Genomic DNA, 20613 nt, shown 5'->3' with positions numbered 1-20613 from the left:
GGCACACACGTGTTCAGTCAATAACTGCTCGGTGCAGCCTTGCCTGATGGTTATGTCAGAAAGATCAGGAGGGGACTGGGCACAGCTGTGAAGCCTCCCAAGTTGAACAGCTTGCAATATTCACCAAGAGCAGCCACAGAGTCAGAGAGGTCTCCAGCTCAGAAGAAGTCCCTTGTACTGATCAAGTCTGCACTGATCCATAACTACCACCTATTTATTCCAATCCCATTTCCAACACTTGGCCCATAAAAAGTCATAGGCCTTAGCACATCAAGTGCACGTCTAACTACTTCCTCAGTGTGATAAGAGTAGCTGCCTCTCCCACCCTAACAGGCAGAAAATTCCAGCTTCCCACCACCCTCTGGCTGAAAGTGATTTTCCCTCTCAACCCCCTGGCCCTTCCCTCCCCAGTCACAGATTCCCTCCCTCCAACAAGAGTTCTTCTCCCAGTCTACACCCCTCAAAACTTGACACATCTCTATCGTGCCCTCTCCACCCCCCAGTGTCCTCTGGTCAAAGGTAAATAATCGCAGCCTCTATGAGGTGAATGAATGATGGGAAGGTGCTGCAGGATCGATGGGGAAATGGTCAAGTTCTATTTTTTTTTAAAAAGGACAGCACACTCTCCGGGTTCAGAAAGACGATCGGCAGTGGTTCACGAAGAGTGTCTCAGCTCAGTTGCTCACTCAGAGATCTGTCCACATCGCGGGTGACGTGGAACAATAGGACTGGCTTGAAATCGAACAGGGGAAAAGGGCTAGGAGACTGGAATGGAAAGGGACCCCTCATTGCCCCTGAAGGTGTTAGGCTTTCAGTGGGAGATTCAGCAGAGTGAGGAGGACAGATTTGGCACCTCCAGTCATGGAGTTAGTATTGGGTACAGGAATGGTGCTTGTTTAATGCACATTACTGCCACAGCCAGAGCAGCAGTTGACTGGCTCAGCACAGAGTCACACTGGGAGATTTTAAACACTGTACAGAGCAGCTCACTGACAGGTCACTTGGTCATGGGTCGCGGGGGATGATGGCGAGACCAGCGGGTAATACCCACCCTGGATATCCCCCGGTGAGAAAGAGAGAGTCAAACACATACTACAGACGAGGTAAGGAGGGCAGATTGAGTGAACCAGACTGGGTTTTCTCGCTGTCGACAGCAGTGACACATCACTGTTAGGGTCAGCTCTTCATTCCAGATCGCTGCAAACACAAATGTTACCACCTGCCGTGGAGTCATTCAAACCTCCTCCTCGGAGGCCTGGGTTTGGGATGACCCGTCCAGTGACATTGTCACGGTGAGGTGGCAGGTTTGTGAATGGCCAGGGGAAGTTACAGGTCAGGAGACAGGGTTGAAGTGTCTGATCATACAATCCCCACAGTATGGAAGGAGGCCATTCGGCCCATCAAGTGCACACTCACCCTCCAAAGGGCATCCCATCCAGACTCCCTCCAATCCCACCCTATCCCTGTAACCCTGCATTTCCCCACAGTCAATCCACTCTAACCTGCACATCCCTGGGCACTATGGGACAATTTCCCACGGCCAATCCACTCTAACCTGCACATCCCTGGGCACTATGGGACAATTTCCCATGGCTAACCCACCCTAACCTGCACATCCCTGGGCACTATGGGACAATTTCCCATGGCTAACCCACTCTAACCTGCACATCCCTGGGCACTATGGGACAATTTCCCATGGCCAATCCACCCTAACCTGCACATCCCTGGGCACTATGGGACAATTTCCCATGGCTAACCCACCCTAACCTGCACATCCCTGGACACTATGGGACAATTTCCCATGGCCAATCCACCCTAACCTGCACATCCCTGGGCACTATGGGACAATTTCCCATGGCCAATCCACCCTAACCTGCACATCTTCAAACTGTGGGAGGAAACTGGAACACCTGGAGGAAAAACACACACACACACAAAGATTTGCAAACTCCACAGAGAGAGCACAGAGAGTGGAATCAAACTCGGTTCCTTGGTGCTGTGAGGCAGCAGTGCTAACCACTGAGCCACTGTGCCGAACACACCCCATGACGCACATTCGGATGTTCAGCACCTCACCTGGTCCACCACTTCACCCAAAGGTCTTCCTTCATCAGTCGCCTCTCGCTTACTCCAGGTGTACCTCTGTTGGGTTTTCAACTGTTTGCAAGACAATCAAGATCCAGTTAGCACGGTTTACCCAGCAATTCCCTTACAGTCCCCGGGATCCCAAACCATCACAGGACATCCTGTGCATCTTGCCAGCTCACAGAGCTTCCCATCGTCAGCTTGGCCCTGCCTGACCCTGAGCCCCGTGGGAAGCAGCAACAACCTGCAGCTTCTCCTGTACCTTACCCAGCTCCAGCCCCGAGCCTGTGGTCGATATCGGAATGGAGATTAATCCTCTCCCATTCCACCAAAACATTACCCCTGGGAGTTGTCGGGAAGAAGAAACCTCTCACGATGCCAGGGGTGAGATGAACAGATGACTGCTCATTGCTGTGGAATGATCGGGGCTGACCAGCCAGTGACAGTCAGTGAGTATCACCGTGGTCAGTCTCGGAGGGTACTGGTCAATTGTTACCTGCTTTAGGAACCGCTCATTGGTAATCTTGAAGTTCTTGAGCCACGTCGAGGCCTCTATGGGCTGGTCGAAGCGAGCCTGGTTATAGGAGGACTGCATCAGCTCTTTACAATTCTTCACCCACAGGTAAGCTGGTCAGGAGATAAGACAGGTATTTCCATATTGCAGTAGACACCAGACCAATTCCCCCAAACCTGTTTGTGTGCATGTCTGTGTTTGACAGGGCTAATGCAGAAATACCTAGTGAAACCATAGCCCAGTCATTCAAAGCCAATCGATACTCCGGGATGGTGTCAGTTCCATGTCAGTGGCCCACAGCTGGCTCAGCTCCAGTTGAGCAGATACCGGGGTGGGGAGGTTGGAGAAAGCACCCAGAAGCAGAGAGCTAGCCCTTGCTTCTCCTCTCTATCCCACTCTCAAAACCAAACAACCCACAACCCACACCCCAACCCAATTCTCCCTCTACCCCCCTCAAACCCCAACCCAATTCCCCCTCTTCCCCTCCCCCAAGCCCCAACCCAATTCCCCCTCTTCCCCTTCCCCCAAGCCCCAACCCAATTCCCCCTCTTCCCCTTCCCCCAAGCCCCAACCCAATTCCCCCTCTTCCCCTTCCCCCAAGCCCCAACCCAATTCCCCCAAGCCCCAACCCAATTCCCCCTCTTCCCCTTCCCCCAAGCCCCAACCCAATTCCCCCTCTTCCCCTTCCCCTTCCCCCAAGCCCCAACCCAATTCCCTCTCTTCCCCTTCCCACAAGCCCCAACCCAATTCCCCCTCCCCCAAGCCCCAACCCAATTCCCCCTCTTCCCCTTCCCCCAAGCCCCAACCCAATTCCCCCTCTTCCCCTTCCCCCAAGCCCCAACCCAATTCCCCCTCTTCCCCTTCCCCCAAGCCCCAACCCAATTCCCCCTCTTCCCCTTCCCCTTCCCCCAAGCCCCAACCCAATTCCCTCTCTTCCCCTTCCCACAAGCCCCAACCCAATTCCCCCTCCCCCAAGCCCCAACCCAATTCCCTCTCTTCCCCTCCCCCAAGCCCCAATCCAATTCCCCCCTCCCCCAAGCCCCAATCCAATTCCCCCCTCCCCCAAGCCCCAACCCAATTCCCCCTCTCCCCCTCCTCCAAGCCCCAACCCAATTCCCCCTCTCCCCCTCCTCCAAGCCCCAACCCAATTCCCCCTCTCCCCCTCCTCCAAGCCCCAACCCAATTCCCCCTCTCCCCCTCCTCCAAGCCCCAACCCAATTCCCCCTCTCCCCCCCAAGCCCCAACCCATCCCCCCAACCAATCCCCTATCCATCCCCCCCAACCAATCCCCTACCCATCCCCCCAACCAATCCCCTACCCATCCCCCCCAACCAATCCCCCCCCCATCCCCCCCAACCAATCCCCTACCCATCCCCCCCAACCAATCCCCTACCCATCCCCCCCAACCAATCCCCTACCCATCCCCCCCAACCAATCCCCTACCCATCCCCCCAACCAATCCCCTACCCATCCCCCCCAACAAATCCCCAACCCATCCCCCCCAACAAATCCCCAACCCATTCCCCCCCAACAAATCCCCAACCCATCCCCCCCCAACAAATCCCCAACCCATCCCCCCCAACAAATCCCCAACCCATCCCCCCCAACAAATCCCCAACCCATCCCCCCCAACAAATCCCCTACCCACCCCCCCAACAAATCCCCTACCTCCCCCCAAACCCCAACCAATCCCCCATCTCCCCCCCAAACCCCAACCAATCCCCCATCTCCCCCCAAACCCCAACCAATCCCCCTCAACCCCAAAACCCAACCAATCCCCCTCAACCCCAAACCCCAACAAAGCCCCTCTCGCCCAACCCCAAGCAAATGGAGTTTTAAGAAGAGAGAGGGGAAATGGAGAGTGTCCTACCGTCTGGGATGTGGACTATTAACCAGCCTTGCCTGGCGCAGTAATGGACTGCATTACACAAAGTGAGCGTTTTTCCACATCCCTTCTGACCATCTGGAAAGCCAACATGTCAAAGAAAGAAACAGACTCAGCCTTCATCGTGCTCATTAACACCCAGCCGGGACCCAGGGACAAACCTGTACGAAGCACCGCATGTTAATCGGCGTCGGTCATTCACTGAGGTTGAGAGCTGTCAGGGCACTGGGCGTTGCAGAGCTCCAGCACACTGCTGGAAAACCTCAACTACCATCACTCCGTTTTCACGAGCGCCTGTCTAACATTCAACGGTGGCAATAACAGCTGGACAAAGCAACCCAATGTTTTTTTGGCATCCCATCCACCCCGCCAGCCGTGTGTAGCATCTACAAGGTGAACCTGTCAGGCTTCCATCAGCACCTTCCAAACCTGCGACCTCTACTAGCTAGAAGGACACAGGCAGCCAATACATGGGAGCACCAGGCCTTCCAAGTGCCCATCTGAGGCAAACACCATTGCGACTTGAAAATGTACTTGATTGTTCCCTCACTGCTGTTTGGTGAATATCCTGTAACTTGCTCCCAAAGAGTATTGTGGGCCTCACAGACAGCTACAGGGATGAGCAAGAAGGGTAGGTAGACCATTCAGCCCTTTGAATCTAGTTCATCATTCAGTGAGCTGATCAGATCATCCTCAACTCCACTTTCCAGCCTTTTCCGCATAACCCTCAATTCCCTTGCTTAGTAAACATCTGTCTAACTCAGCCTTGAACATCCTTCATGACCCACCCCTCTCCACCCCCCCACCCTTCTGTGGTAAAGAATCCCACAGATTCAATTCCCTTAGCAGACATTCCTTCTTGTCTCTGTCTGAACTGGGCAACCCCTTAATCTGGGGGTTAGTCTCTTCCACAACGGGTAACACCTCTCCACACCTCTCCTGTATAAAGTCGAAAAGTGCGGTACTGGAAAAGCACAGCAGGTCAGGCAGCATCTGAGGAGCAGGAGAGTCAACCATGGGCCCCCACATTACTGATGAAGGGCTTATGCCTGAAATGTCGATTCTCCTGCTCCTCGGATGCTGCCTGACTTGCTGGGCTTTTCCAGCACCACACTTTTCAACTCCGACTCCCTAGCATCTGCAGTCCTCACTTTCTCCTAGTCTCATTTATCTAAACCCCAATGAGTACATGCCAAACTTGCTCAACCTCGGGTTATAAGACAATTTCTTTGATACTAGTTGAGCCCACGACGTGCCACAAGAGGACAAAAATGAATTTCTTCTCTCTGTACCTGCACACACTGCAGCAGGACAAGTGGACTGGGGTCAGGAACCGAACCCTGTGCTGCCGAGATTGTAGAGTCTGCGTCATGCGACAAATGCACTGGGTTTGGGTGACATGACACCAACCTGACCGTGGTGTTACAGCAAGGCCTGACCAGCCGAGCTTTCAAACAGTCAATGTTGCTCACACCGAAACAGAAAACACTGGAGAAACTCAGCATGTCTGGCAGCATCTGCAGAGAGAAAGCATGGTTAACATCTCAAGCTCAGCGATCCTTTGTCAATGTACTGAAGAGTCACTGCACTCGAAACGTTAACCCTGCTTTCTCTCTCTGCAGATGCTTCCAGACCTGCTGAGTTTCTCCAGCAATTTGTTTTTGTTCCAAATTTCCAGTATCTGCAGTTTGTATATATTGGAGGATGTCACTTTCTGTCCCAATCTCCTTGCCACACTTTCTCAAAGCAGAGTTTATAACCCTCATTTACAAGGTGCTTTGTATTAAACTGAAAAAGGATACAGACAACATATCGAATAGCTGGGTGAGAGTAATTGGCAGCTTTTAGACATGCCAACAGCTCTAGCGCTGGTCGTCGGACCATTATACAGGCTTCATTGAAAGTCTTAATCTGAAACACATGGAGACACACTGGTTAACAAGAACCAGCAACAAATTCATGGAGACAGCTGAGAGCTGAAGTACAAGTCAGGGCAAACACAGAAAATGCTGGAGAAACTGAGGGCTGGCAACATCTGTGAAGGCAGAAACAGAGTTACCATTCCAAGTCTGATGTGACTCTTCTTCAGAACTGAAACGGGTTGGAAAATGGTGGGTTTTTGTTGACACCTTTGACAGAGACAGCAAAGGAGCAAGAACAGGTGGTGTGGAGACCCAGTGCAAAAGACAAAGCCGCTGCTATTTGTCATGAAAGAGAAACAGAGAAGTGAAACAGGTGTATATTAACAAAAACAGGAATTGCTGGACAGGCTCAGCAGGTTTGGCAGCATCTGTGAAGAGAGAAACAGAGTTAACACCTCCATAATAAAGTGTTCTGAAGAAGGGTCAATGGACCTGAAATGTTAACTCAGTTTCTCTCTCTCTCCGCAGATGCTGTCAGACTCACTGAGTTTCTCCAGTAATTTCTGGCTTTGATTCTGACCTTCAGCATCCGTAGTTCTTTGGTTTATTTTAGATGTAAATTAAGGCAGAGAAGGACGAAAATGGGTCCCCTCAGCTGAGAGAGAAATAAACAACAAACAAAGAGGACAAACTCACAGGAGGGGGAAGAAAGGAGAATGCAGACAAACGTTATGAGGTCAGGCTCTGAAGTAGCAGGATTCAACATTGTGAAGTGTCTATGTGTTTGTGTTGTGCTATGCTGGAACATTGCAGTCAGCCCAGGACAGAAATGGTAGCATGAAGGTTTTATTGAAATGGCCACCAACTGGAAGGTCAGGGTTATTCCTGTGGGTACAGCGAATGTGTGCTGCAAAGTGGTCACCCGGTCTACATTTGGTCTCAGCAATGTATTGGGGGCAGTGAATGCTGCAGACTAGATTGACAGAAGGACAAGTCAAATGCTGCTTCACCTGGAAGTGTGTTTGGGACCTTGGAAGGTGAACAAGCATGTTCTGTGATTACAGGGAAAGCTGCCATGGGGAGTGAGTAATTAGCAGGATGGAGATATGGTAGAGGAGTGATACAGGCAGGTCATGGAGGGAACGGTCCCTGCGGGAATGCTGGAAGTGGAGGGAGAGGGAAGATGGTGGTATCTGCTGGAGGTGGTCGAAGACGCAGAGGATGATCCTAGAATAAGAACGGAAGAATCAGGAGCTGGAGTAGGCCATCTGGCCCCTCGAGCCTGCTCTGCTGTTCATTTTCATTGATTCAGCTCCACTTACCCGCCTGCTCACCGTGACCCATAATTCCTTGACTGGTCAAAAATCTGTCTTTGCCTGAATAACATTCAACAGGTTGGGTGGGGGGGGGGGGGGGGGGGGGGGGGGAATGTTGCCTCATGAGGTAGGAAATTTCACCGATTCCCAAACCCTTCTAAGAAGTTCCTCCTCAGTACAGCCCAAAATCTGCTCCCCCTTATTTTGAGATAATGCCCTCTAGTTCTAGTTTCACCCTCCAGTGGAAACGACCTTCCTGCTTCGAGCTTATTTATTCTCTTCATCGTTTTATATGTTTCTGTAAGATTCCCACTTATTCCTCTAAATTCCAATGCGGAGACCAGTGAGGACAAGGGGGAACCCAAACACTATTCTGGGAAGAGGAGGAAGGGATAAGGGCAGAAACATGGGAAAGGAGACTAACAGGAGAGCAAGGAAAAGGGAGGTCACATCAAAAGCACCCCAGTTAAAGGTTGAACAAATGTGATGGAGAACCTGCGAGAACGGATTGGGACCCTTTCAGGAAGTAGGGTGAAACAAAGAGTCGTCGAGGTAACAGTGGGAATTGGCAGGCTAGTAATGGTTCTTGGTGGATAGGCCATTCCTAATGGAAAGGAAGGGGAGGGAAGACTCAGAGATGCTGAAGGTGAGAGGAGGGTGGAGATTGGAATCAATTTAGCTCCCTCCTTTACTGGGTCCAAGAAAGGAAGAGCTGGAGATAGAGCAGAAGGAGCAGAGGCAGACTGGCCGGTGAAGGTGACACCTCCTCTGATGGACATTCAGGATGACAAGCCTCTCCGAGAGCAGTAACCCAGTGTGGCTCGAACATAGGGAATGGTTTTCTCTGTTGACGGGCACTGACTGAGTTAACCGCACCAGCCCTTTGCCTGCCACCCTGATCTTACCTGCTTTTGGAATCGCTGAGTCAGGCCGTGAGGGAAGACCGTTTTCAGGTCACTGGGGGAGATGGTGTAGTGCAGCCCTTCGTGCTGTTCGTTGTGATGTCCCTGCACAAAAACAAACCAAATCCACTTCACTTCCATACTGCCCCCCCTCAGATTCAGTCAGTCTCAGAAAGCTCAACAACAGGTGAAAGAGCAGCAAGGGTGGAGATGCACAGAGAGCAGGATTTGAAGGGATTTTGTTTTATTTGGAAAGGAGATTTACAAGGACGCTGCCTGGGTTAGAGCGTTTTAGCTATAAGGAGAGGTTGAACAGGCTGGGGCTGTTTTCCCCAGAGTGTTGGAGGCTGAGGGCTGACCTTGTAGAGATTTACAAAATTATGAGGGGCATGGATAGGATACATAGGCAAAGTCTTTTCCCTGGGGTAGGGGAGTCCACAACTAGAGGGCATAGGTTTAGGGTGAGAGGGGAAAGATATAAAAGTGACCTAAGGGGCAACATTTTCACCCAGAGGGTGGTACGTGTATGGAATGAACTGCCAGAGGATGTGGTGGAGGCTGGTACAATTGCAACATTTAAGAGGCATTTGGATGGGTATATGAATAGGAAGGGTTTGGAGGGATCTGGGCCGGGTGCTGGCAGGTGGGACTAGATTGGGTTGGGATATCTGGTCAGCATGGACGGGTTGGACCGAAGGGTCTGTTTCCGTGCTGTACATCTCTATGACTCTAAGTGGGAATGAACCCCCTTCATAGCATATCGTGCACAATGAGTTTAAACAGCAGCCTGAGGCCAAAAGAAAACTACACATTGCTGGAGTATCTGTGGAGAGAAAGCAGAATTCATGTTTCGGTCCAGTGACCCTTCTTCAGAACGGAGTCTAGGTAGGAAAAGGCTGGTATATTTGCTGATGTTATGAACCAGGTCAGATCCCCATCAAAACTTTTCAACAAGGTAGCCCGGACCCAAACTTCTTCAATTGCTTTAGGGAGATGTAGGACAGATAGTCCAGGAGTGTTGGAGCTGGTGAAACCACATGGAATGTATGTAGACACCACAGAATGAAAGGCAAGCACCGAATAAACCCAACCGACACAATATCCCTGCAACGTAAGAAAGGAGCTGTTCCAATTCCCTGCAGCATCCTCATAAACACACCCCTTGGTAGACGTCAGAGACAGCGAGAGCGACCGTGAGAGAGAGCGAGCGAGCGAGAGAGTCCGCGAGAGACAGAGAGAGAGAGCGCGAGAGCGCTCTGAGAGAACTGGCAACTCCCCTTTCATTGTACAAGTGTCTCTTTCATAAGCCTTGTACTGTTAGCCATTAGCAAAGTCCCAAAACCCAGACAAATCTGAACCTCTGCCTTTTACAACCCCTCTTGGATAAAACCAAGGATAACATAACCTTGTTAAAGAAGCAGCATGTGGGGGCAGATGGGACAGAGAGAGAAAGAAAACAGCAGTCGGGCAGACAGAGGAATGGGTAAAGTTCAGCCTGGGAGAATCAGTCTGAGCGCAGTTCATGGGGTGACAAGGCCTGGTGTTTGGGGGTGTGTCAATGACGTGGAAGAAGCCGCTCAGTCCTTAGAAGTATTGAACTCGATATTGTGCCCAGAAGGCTGCAGGGACTCCCAAGTGGAAAATGAGATGTTGTTCTTTCAGTTTGCACTGAGCGTCACTCAGCAGCAAGCCTGAGACAGAGATGTTGGCCAGGGAACAAGGTGGTGTGCTTAAATGGCAGGTAGCAGGAAGTTTGGGGGTTTTATGCAGATAGAATGCTCATTGAGACCACACTGCTGCCTGGAATGTCAGCTGATATTTTCACTGAGTGATTACAAACACAGCAGTCAACAACAGTAACATCTGACGGAAGGTCACATTAACCCAATCTCTCTCTCTCTCTCTCTCTCCACAGGTGCCAAATCTGCCAAGTATTCACAGCAGTTTCTGGTTTGCTGATTGGAGAACATTCTGGCTTTTTTTTGATTCTCTCACCCTGGGTTCATTGGACATATCTCAGACGGACACAGTATTTCAAGTATAGGTTATACCGCCCATTGTACGTAACTACCTAGTCTCAGTAAAATCAGCCACAGGAACAGCCCAAGTAAATAGGAGTTGGGCAGGAGAGGGACTGAGGGAAATGTTGTAAATTGCTGCCTCTTTGAGACAATCCTATATAAGTAGAAGTAATTGAATTGCAAAACTAATCCAAAATGACTTCTCTGCTTTTGAGAGATAGTGGAGAGGCAGTACATGGTACGGTACTTACAGGATCCATTTCCCCTGTCCTGAATACAGAGCCTGGTCTTGTGGCTGCTGTGAGTCGCTGTGGCTGAGTACAACTCTCCCACATGTTCGGGCCTCCATGAAACAGACGGCCATGATTTACCTAGGTGAACAACAACATAACATACAATGGCATTAATCACTCTGTAACAACAGGCCAACCGTGATGGTCATAGAGTCATAGAGATGTGCAGCACGGAAACAGACCCTTCGGTCCAACACATCCATGCCGACCAGATATCCCAACCCAATCAAGTCCCACCTGCCAGCACCGGCCCATATCCCTCCAAACCCTTCCTATTCATATACCCATCCAAATGCCTCTTAAATGTTGCAATTGTACCAGCCTCCACCACATCCCCTGGCAGCTCATTCCAAACATGTACCACCCTCTGCCTGAAAAAGTTGCCCCTTAGGTCTCTTTTATACCTTTCCCCTCTCATCCTAAAGCTATGCCCTCTCGTTCTGGATTACCTTACCCCAGGAAAAAGACTTTGTCTATTTATCCTATCCATGCCCCTCAGCCTCCGATGCTCCAGGGAAAACAGCCCCAGCCTGTTCAGCCTCTCCCTGTAGCTCAGATCCTCCAACCCTAGCAAACATCCTTGTAAATCTTTTCTGAACCTTTTCAAGTTTCACAACATCTTTCTGATAAGGAGGAGACCAGAATTGCACGCAAAATTCCAACAATTGCCTCACCAATGTCCTGTACAGCCGCAACATGACCTCCCAACTCCTGTACTCAATACTCTGACCAATAAAGGAAAGCATACCAATGCCTTCTTCACTATCCTAGCTACCTGCGATTCCACTTTCAAGGAGCTATAAACCTGCACTCCAAGGTCTTTGTTCAGCAACACTCCCTTGAACCTTACCATTAAGTGTATAAGTCCTGCTAAGATTTGCTTTCCCAAAATGCAGCACCTCGCATTTATCTGAATTAAACTCAATCTGCCACTTCTCAGCCCATTGACCCCTCTGGTCCAGATCCTGTTGTAATCTGAGGTAACCCTCTTTGCTGTCCACTACACCTCCAATTTTGGTGTCATCTGCAAACTTGCTAACTGTACCTCTACGATCCTTGTGGCACTCCACTGGTCACAGGCCTCCAGTCTGAAAAACAACCCTCCACCACAACCCTGTCTTCTACCTTTGAGCCAGTTCTGTATTCAAATGGCTAGTTCTCCCTGTATTCCATGATATCTAACCTTGCTAATCAGTCTCCCATGTCGAATGCCTTACTGAAGTCCGTATCGATCACATCTACTGCTCTGCCCACATCAATCTTCTTTGTTACTTATTCAAAAAACTCAATCAAGGTTGAGACATGATTTCCCACGCACAAGGCCATGCTGACTATCCCTAATCAGTCCTTGCCTTTCCAAATACATGTACATCCTGTCCCTCAGGATTCCCTCCAACAACTTGCCCACCACCGAGGTCAGGCTCACCGGTCTATAGTTCCCTGGCTTGTCTTTACCGCCCTTCTTAAACAGTGGCACCACCTTTTCCCAACCTCCAGTCTTCCAGCACCTCACCTGTGACTATCGATGATACAAATATCTCAGCAAGAGGCCCAGCAATCACTTCTCTAGCTTCCCACAGAGTTCTTGGGTACACTTGATCAGGTCCTGGGGATTTATCCACCTTTAACCGTTTTAAGACATCCAGCACTTCCTCCTCTGTAATCTGGGCATTTTACAAGATGTCACCATCTATTTCCCTACAGTCTATATCTTCCATATCCTTTTCCACAGCAAATACTGATGCAAAATATTCATTTAGTAGCTCCCCCATTTTCTGCGGTTCCACACAAAGGCCGCCTTCCTGATCTTTGAGAGGCTCTATTCTCTCCCTAGTTACCCTTTTTTCTTCAATATATTTGTAAAAACCCTTGGATTCTCCTTAATTCTACTTGTCAAAGCTATCTCATGTTCCTGTTTTGCGCTCCTGATTTCCCTCTTAAGTATACTCCTACTTCCCTTATACTCTTCTAAGGATTCACTCGATCTATCCTGTCTATACCTGACATATGCTTCCTTCTTTTTCTTAACCAAACCCTCAATTTCTTGAGTCATCCAGCATTCCCTATACCTACCAGCCTTCCCTTTCACCCTGACAGGAATATACTTTCTCTGGATTCTTGTTATCTCATTTCTGAAGGCTTCCCATTTTCCAGCCGTCCCTTTACCTGCGAACATCTGCCTCCAATTAGCTTTCGAAAGTTCTTGCCTAATACTGTCAAAGTTGCCTTTCTCCAATTTAGGATTTCAAATTTTAGATCTGGTCTATCCTTTTCCATCACTATTTTAAAACAAATAGAATTATGGTCGCTGGCCCCAAAGTGCTCCCCCACTGACACCTCAGTCACCTGCCCTGCCTTATTTCCCAAGAGTAGGTCAAGTTTTGCACCTTCTCTAGTAGGTACATCCACATACTGAATCAGAAAATTGTCTTGTATGCACTTCACAAATTCCTCTCCATCTAAACCTTTAACACTATGGCAGTCCCAGTCGATGTTTGGAAAGTTAAAATCCCCTACCATAACCACCCTATTATTCTTACAGATAGTGGAGATCCATTTACAAGTTTGTTTCTCAATTTCCCTCTGACTATTAGGGGGTCTATAATACAATCCCAATAAGGTGATCATCCATAGAAATATAGAAACATAGAAAAAATACAGCGCATTACAGGCCCTTCGGTCCTCGATGTTGCGCCGATGCAAGCCTACCTAACCTACACTAGCCCACTTTCCTCCATATGCCTATCCAATGCTGGTTTAAATGCCCATAAAGAGGGAGAGTCCACCACTGCTACTGGCAGGGCATTCCATGAACTCACAACTGAGTTTCTTATCCCTTCCTTATTTCTCAGTTCCACCCAAATAACTTCCCTGGATATATTTCCGGGAATATCCTCCCTCAGCACAGCTGTAATGCTATCCCTTATCAAAAACACCACTCCCCCTCCTCTCTTGCCTCCCTTTCTATCCTTCCTGTAGCATTTGTATCCTGGAACATTAAGCTGCCAGTCCTGCCCATCCCTGAGCCATGTTTCTGTAATTGCTATGATATCCCAGTCCCATGTTCCTAACCATGCCCTGAGTTCATCTGCCTTCCCTGTTCGGCCCCTTGCATTGAAATAAATGCAGTTTAATTTATGAGTCCTACCTTGTCCCTGTCTGTTTGACTCACTTCTGTTCTCAGCTGTGCCCATCTCAGATCGATCTCTTTCCTCACTATCTCGCTGGGTCCCATCCTCCCACCTTACTCGTTAAAATCCTCCCGAGCAGCTCTAGCAAATTTTCCTGCCAATATATTAGTCCCCTTCCAATTTAGGTGGAATCTGTCCTTCTTGTACAGGTCACTTCAACCCCAAAAGAGATTCCAATGATCCAAAATTGTGAATCCTTCTCCCATACACCAGCTCCTCAGCCATGCATTCATCTGCTCTATCCTCCTATTCCTGCCCTCATTAGCTCGTAGCACTGGGAGTAATCCAGATATTACTACTCTTGAGGACCTCCTTTTTAAATTTCTGCCTAACTCTCTGTAATCTCCCTTCAGAGTCTCAACCTTTTCCCTTTCAATGTCGTTGGTTCCAATGTGGACAATGACCTCCTGCTGGCCCCTCTCCCCGTGAGAATATTCTGCACCCTCTCTGAGACATCCTTGATCCTGGCACAGAGAAACAACACACCATTCTGCTTTGTCTCTGCTGGCCGCAGAAACGTCTGTCTGTACCTCTGACTACAGAATCCCCTCACACAATTGATCTCTTGGAACCCGACATACCCCTCGTTGCATTAGAGCCAGTCTCAATACCAGAAACTTGGCTGTTCGTGCTCCGTTCCCCTGAGAATCTATCACCCCCATCATTTTCCAAAACAGCATACCTGTTTGAAATGGGTATATCCACAAAAGACTCCTGCCCTTCCTGGAGTTAACCCATCTGTGTGACTGTATCTGAGACTTTCCCCCGTTCCTATAACTGCCATCCATCACATACTGTTTCTGTTGCAAATTCCTCATCGCTTCTAACTGTCTTTCCAACCGATCCATTCGATCTGATAAGATTCGCATCCAGCAGCATTTTTGGCAGATATAATCCGCAGTAACCCTTAAACTCCCACATCTGACAAGAAGTACATATCACTCTATTAAAGGCCATTTTAGCTCCTTCACAATCTAGAGACCCAGAAAATAACACCGTCTTATTCCTCTACAAACACTGCCCCAGGTTAAATAAATAATTACAGCTTATATTTTAAGTTTAATCAAGTGACTTATCTCCAAAAACATATAATCAAGAAAGAACCCTCTATACTCACTACTGCAGCCTTTCTCTTGGACAGACTTAAAACAACAATTAACTTCTCTGATTCTGTGCTGTGAACTTTGCCCAACAGTTCCTCCAAGATTAGATGTGAATTTCACTGTTTGTTAATTTTCCCAGATGCACTCCGATGTCCAGTGATACACAAATTCAAACAGCAAAGGCGGTAACTGTGCAGGTTCTCTCTCTCTCTCTCTCCCTCCCTCCTGCACTGTCCTCACCATGTGCTTCCTTTGTCTGCTCTTCTCCCTTTTAATCTGCTGTTGTTTTGGCTTTTTTTCTCCCAAAGTTCCAAAACAATGCAACAGCATATACAACAGGAATTGCTGCTCCTGGGATTCGAGGAAGTCACCTCCAGCAACTAAAATACCTCAAAAACAGGAGCAGCTCTTACACCTCAGAAAGGAACTCATACACTCACGTGGACAACAACCTCACACACGAGCATGTGCCCCGAACCCCACAACTCCACCAGACTGGACATGTCCAGAAATTGGAGAACTGTATTTAAATTGAAAACCACCCTACTCCACCAAATTTAGTGTTTTACACTACATCGAGGTGAAGCTCAGCTTAAAACAGGTGCCAAACCCTCCCAGAGTTCATAACTTCCCCATATACTCATTCCACTTTGGACCAACAGAATTCATCTCACAATCGGGTATTCCTTATTCTAGACTCTTCGATCAGATTCCAGTCTGTAATTCTCTGCCAGGTATCTGTTATTCTATATATAAACAACCCTAAACCCTCGATCAGATTCCAGTCTCTAACTCACTCCTGGGTATCTATCATTCTATATATAAACCACCCTGAACTCCTCAATTAGATTCCAGTCTGTAACTCACTCTCTGGGTATCTGTTATCCTGTATATAAACCCCTCGATTAGATTGCAGTCTGTTGCCCCCTCCATGGGTATCTGTTATTCTATATATAAACCACTTTGAACCTCTCGAAGAGATTCTGGTCTGTAACCCACTCCCCGGGTATCCGCTATTCTCTATATAAACAACCCCAAACCTCTCGATTAGATTCCAGTATGTAACTCCCTCCTGGGTATCTGTTATTCTGCATATAAACTACTTTGAGATTCCGGTCTGTAACCCATTCCCCAGGGTATCTGTTATTCTATTTGTAAATCACCCTTAACCCCTCAATTAGACTCCAGTCTGTAACTCAGTCCCTAGGTATCTCTTATTCTGTACATAAACACTCCTGAACCACTCGATCAAATTCCAGTCTGCAACTCCCTCCCGGGGTATCTGTTATTCTGTATATAAACCACCCCGAACCCCTCGATTAGATTCCTGTCTGTAACACACTCCCGGGTATCTGTTATTTTATATATACACAACCCTGAATCCCTTGATTAGATTCCAGTCTGTAACTCCCTCTCCGGAGTATCTGTTATTCTGTATGTAAACCACCTTGAACCTCTTGATTAGATTCCAGTCTGTAACTAACTCCCCAGGTATCTGTTATTCTGTATTTATATAAACCCCTCAATTAGATTCCAGTCTGTAACTCCTTCCCAGGTATCTGTTATTTTATATACACGCAACCCTGAACCCCTCTATTAGATTCCAGTCTATAACTCACTCCCTGGGTATCTGTTATTCTGTATATAAACCACTATGAACCCCTCGATTAGATTCCAGTCTGTAACTCCCTCCCGGGGTATCTGTTATTCTATGTATAAACAACACCGAACCTCTTGATTAGATTCCAGTCCGTAACTCCTTCCCGGGTATCTATTATTCTATATACAAACTACCCTAAACCCCTCGATTAGATTCCAGTTTGTAACACACTCCCCAGGTATCTGTTATTCTATACATAAACCACCCTAAACCCCTCGATTAGATTCCAGTATTTCCTCCCGGGTATGTTATTTTATATATAAACCATACTGAACCCCTGCATTAGATTTCAGTCTGTAACTCACTACCCAGGGATCTATTAATCTGTACATAAACCACCCCGAACCCCTCAATTAGATTCCAATCTGTAACTCCCTCCCCAGGTATCTGTTCTTCTATATATCAACCACCCTGATCCCTTGATTAGATTCCAGTCTGTAACTCACTGGAGTGTGTTACTTACAAAACATGACTATATAACTGCTCACACTGTAAACTCCATGCAATAGCTTGTTTTTGTTCTGGTGACTGTGTGCACTGTCCACATTCTATCCACAGGGTCAAAATCTGCCTGCAGTGAGCCAGCTGAGCGACTGTTTCTGTACAACAAGGAACTTTCGGTGATGTTGAGCAGCAGGTTGGGAATTTGTCACACTGTGCTTAGTTTCAAAATAAATTGCTTTGTCTCATAGGACTGTAACTGTGTTGGTGAACAGGTCAGAGCCTGAATTTCTAAAGGTATAAGGGCTCGTTAAACATTGGGTGATGGTGGTGCAGTGGGAATGTCAGTGGATTAGCAATCTAGAGGCCCGGGTTAATGCTGGGTGTGTCAGTGTAGGTGATACAAGTTCAAATCCCACCACAGCAGCTGCTGGAATGTAATTCACAGAGAGGGAATATAAAACCAATCCCTGCCAGTGACCATGTAAACATCAGGGATTGCTGCAAGTGCCCGTCCGGTTCACAAATATTCTTTTAAGGGAAGGAAACCTGTCACCCTTGCCTGGTTGGGTCTACACGTGAGCCCAGACCCACAGCAAAGCTGTGGGCTCTTCACTGCTCTCTGAAACGGCCCAAACAACCCACTCAGTCCCAGAGCAATATGTGGAAAAAGTGAGGTCTGCAGATGCTGGAGATCAGAGCTGAAAAATGTGTTGCTGGAAAAGCACAGCAGGTCAGGCAGCATCCAAGGAACAGGAAATTCGACGTTTCGGGCATAAGCCTGATGAAGGGCTTATGCCCGAAATGTCGAATTTCCTGTTCCTTGGATGCTGCCTGACTTGCTGCACTTTTCCAGCAACACATTTTCAGCCCAGGGCAATATGTGTTTTGAATTCCAACCTGGTTTTGTGGAGAGCAGTGTAGCAGAATAGTCACCAGGGGGCATCTTACCGTAATGTTACAATGTCAATTACAGTTGGAAATAAGCACAGCTTGAGGATTCAGACGCACGAGCAATTCAGGAACGTCAAACCGCTGAGTAGGGAATGAGGAAAGGCTGATCCCAGCAAGGGATCTCACAGGCAGCCACAGCATCACACTGGAATGGAGAGGCCCAGGGAATAAAGGGGAACCTCTCTCCTTAACAGCATTCACGGACACTCAGGCAGGCGTGGATAAACTGGGCTACGAGAGAGCCATTCAGCATAGAAGAGGCCCTTCGGCCTATCAGGTCTGCACCGACAGAGTGCTCGACTACCTGTTCCTTCTGAACTGGCCCTCTGATAGCATGGCACTCCCTCTGCACTCTCCCTCTGACAGATACAGACAATGTCTTTCCATTTATTAGGGCTGCGGGTGGGGGGGGGAAACCAGAATTATGGACCATAAAACATGAGATGGTGATTATTATTCCAAATGGAAATTCAGGAGATATCCAGAGAACAGAAAGAATAGGGTCTCACTCCTGCAGGGAGACTCTCACTCACAGGGAGTTAGGTGGAGAACGGGGATCTCACTCCCATGTGGAGTGGGGGAAGAATGGAGGAACTTGCTCCCATGGGAGTTGGGGAGGGAGGGGGTGGTGTGAATGGGGGTTCGCTCCCACGGGGAGTAGGGGGGGAAATGGGGGCACACTCCCACGGGGAGTAGGGGGAGAATAGGCATCTCTCCATCACAGGGAGTGGAGACAAGAATAGGGGATTCACTCCCACAGGCGGGAGGGTGGAATAGGGGAACTCTCTGCCATGCGGACTGGTCAAGGTGATGAGCAAGGACACTTTAAAGGGGGAAGCTACATAATCACACAAGGGAGAAAAAAGACAGAGAGAGAGAGAGATGGAGAGCGGAGTTGGGGGCAGGATCACATGGAATGGGCATAGAGTAGACGGACCAATTGGCCTTTCCTTGTAGTCTAAAGGTTTTGCAATAGTTTGTAATTTCAAACTGCTGAACATAACTCACCGGTCGGCCAAGTCTGGCGACAATCCACAGGTTCCTCAGCAACATTCCTGCGAAGGAAGAGAGGGAATTTCATCAGAGGCCATATGGAGCTGTGTTTAATCTCCTAGAAACAACAATCATGCATAGATACAGCCCTTCCACAGAGCTTTACACAGATCCTGTAAACACTACCTCACTAACCCGCAGCCCCGCACAGATCCTGTAAACACTACCTCACTAACCCGCAGCCCCGCACAGATCCTGTAAACACTACCTCACTAACCCGCAGCCCCGCACAGATCCTGTAAACACTACCTCACTAACCCGCAGCCCCGCACAGATCCTGTAAACACTACCTCACTAACCCGCAGCCCCGCACAGATCCTGTAAACACTACCTCACTAACCCGCAGCCCCGCACAGATCCTGTAAACACTACCTCACTAACCCGCAGCCCCGCACAGATCCTGTAAACACTACCTCACTAACCCGCAGCCCCGCACAGATCCTGTAAACACTACCTCACTAACCCGCAGCCCCGCACAGATTCTGTAAACACTACCTCACTAACCCGCAGCCCCGCACAGATTCTGTAAACACTAACTCACTAACCCGCAGCCCCGCACAGATCCTGTAAACACTACCTCACTAACCCGCAGCCCCGCACAGATCCTATAAACACTACCTCACTAACCCGCAGCCCTGCACAGATCCTGTAAACTCTATCTCATTAACCCGCAGCCCTGCAAAAATATTGTAAAGTCTATCTCAGAAATGCCCAGATACTGTGGGGAAATCTAACTAGATCTACCCAATTTTGCCCCATATCTCTTGAGCTAAGAGTCCTCAACCTAAATTTCAAAATGTGCAGTTGGCATTATATTATTTGCTGTCAGTGCGTGAGAGATACATTCAGTGCACGAAATGTTCCTGAGGGAACATCGGGGACAAATTCACGCCAGTTATTCTGTTGTCTCCATTTATTAGGTTGACATCATTGATCAAATTCACCCTCCAACCGTCACATTCCACCAGATCTCACTGCAAGCTTTCGGATTTTCACAAGTAAGGCAAGACAAGGTGGTTTCTCGAAAAAAAATTGCAAACGTTTAGGTGAAGCCTGTATGGGCTTCGCACATAGAGGCTCAGTGCCCCTGTCCCCCACCCCAGGAATAGCCATTGGCCCCACTCCCCCTGCCAAAGCCCGCTAGATGATAAGATTGCGGCCCACCTGATCGACAACTCATTCTACTTTCCTGCCTGTCCACACTACCCAATAAACCTTAACTTCCACTTTGATCCAAAATCAATCTAATGCAGGTCAGACTACACTCAATAAAATATTCAGGAGTTTCTCTCACAGGAGGCACCAGTCCCAATAAGAATTACTTTCAGGAGAG

General features: G+C 48.5%; 1 protein-coding gene across 4 annotated transcripts in view; it reads right to left on the bottom strand.

The window, feature by feature from the left end:
- Positions 1 to 20613, bottom strand: part of dap3 (death associated protein 3) — a 42608-nt gene that overhangs the window by 10285 nt on the left and 11710 nt on the right. For all 4 annotated transcript variants that reach the window (XM_060820568.1, XM_060820567.1, XM_060820566.1 and 1 more), the window contains 7 exons: positions 19236 to 19282; positions 10837 to 10956; positions 8568 to 8669; positions 6287 to 6395; positions 4470 to 4562; positions 2582 to 2712; positions 2077 to 2157 (listed from right to left, as the gene is read on the bottom strand). In XM_060820568.1, the coding sequence (XP_060676551.1) occupies positions 2077 to 2157; positions 2582 to 2712; positions 4470 to 4562; positions 6287 to 6395; positions 8568 to 8669; positions 10837 to 10956; positions 19236 to 19280 (681 nt within the window). In that variant the 5' untranslated portion in view covers positions 19281 to 19282. The remainder of the gene's footprint in view (positions 1 to 2076; positions 2158 to 2581; positions 2713 to 4469; positions 4563 to 6286; positions 6396 to 8567; positions 8670 to 10836; positions 10957 to 19235; positions 19283 to 20613) is intronic.

Source organism: Hemiscyllium ocellatum, chromosome 50 (genome assembly GCF_020745735.1).
Source record: "Hemiscyllium ocellatum isolate sHemOce1 chromosome 50, sHemOce1.pat.X.cur, whole genome shotgun sequence".
Classification (NCBI taxonomy): Eukaryota; Metazoa; Chordata; class Chondrichthyes; order Orectolobiformes; family Hemiscylliidae; genus Hemiscyllium; species Hemiscyllium ocellatum.
Note: the sequence above shows the minus strand (reverse complement) of the source record. Positions and strands in the feature narration are given on the sequence as shown.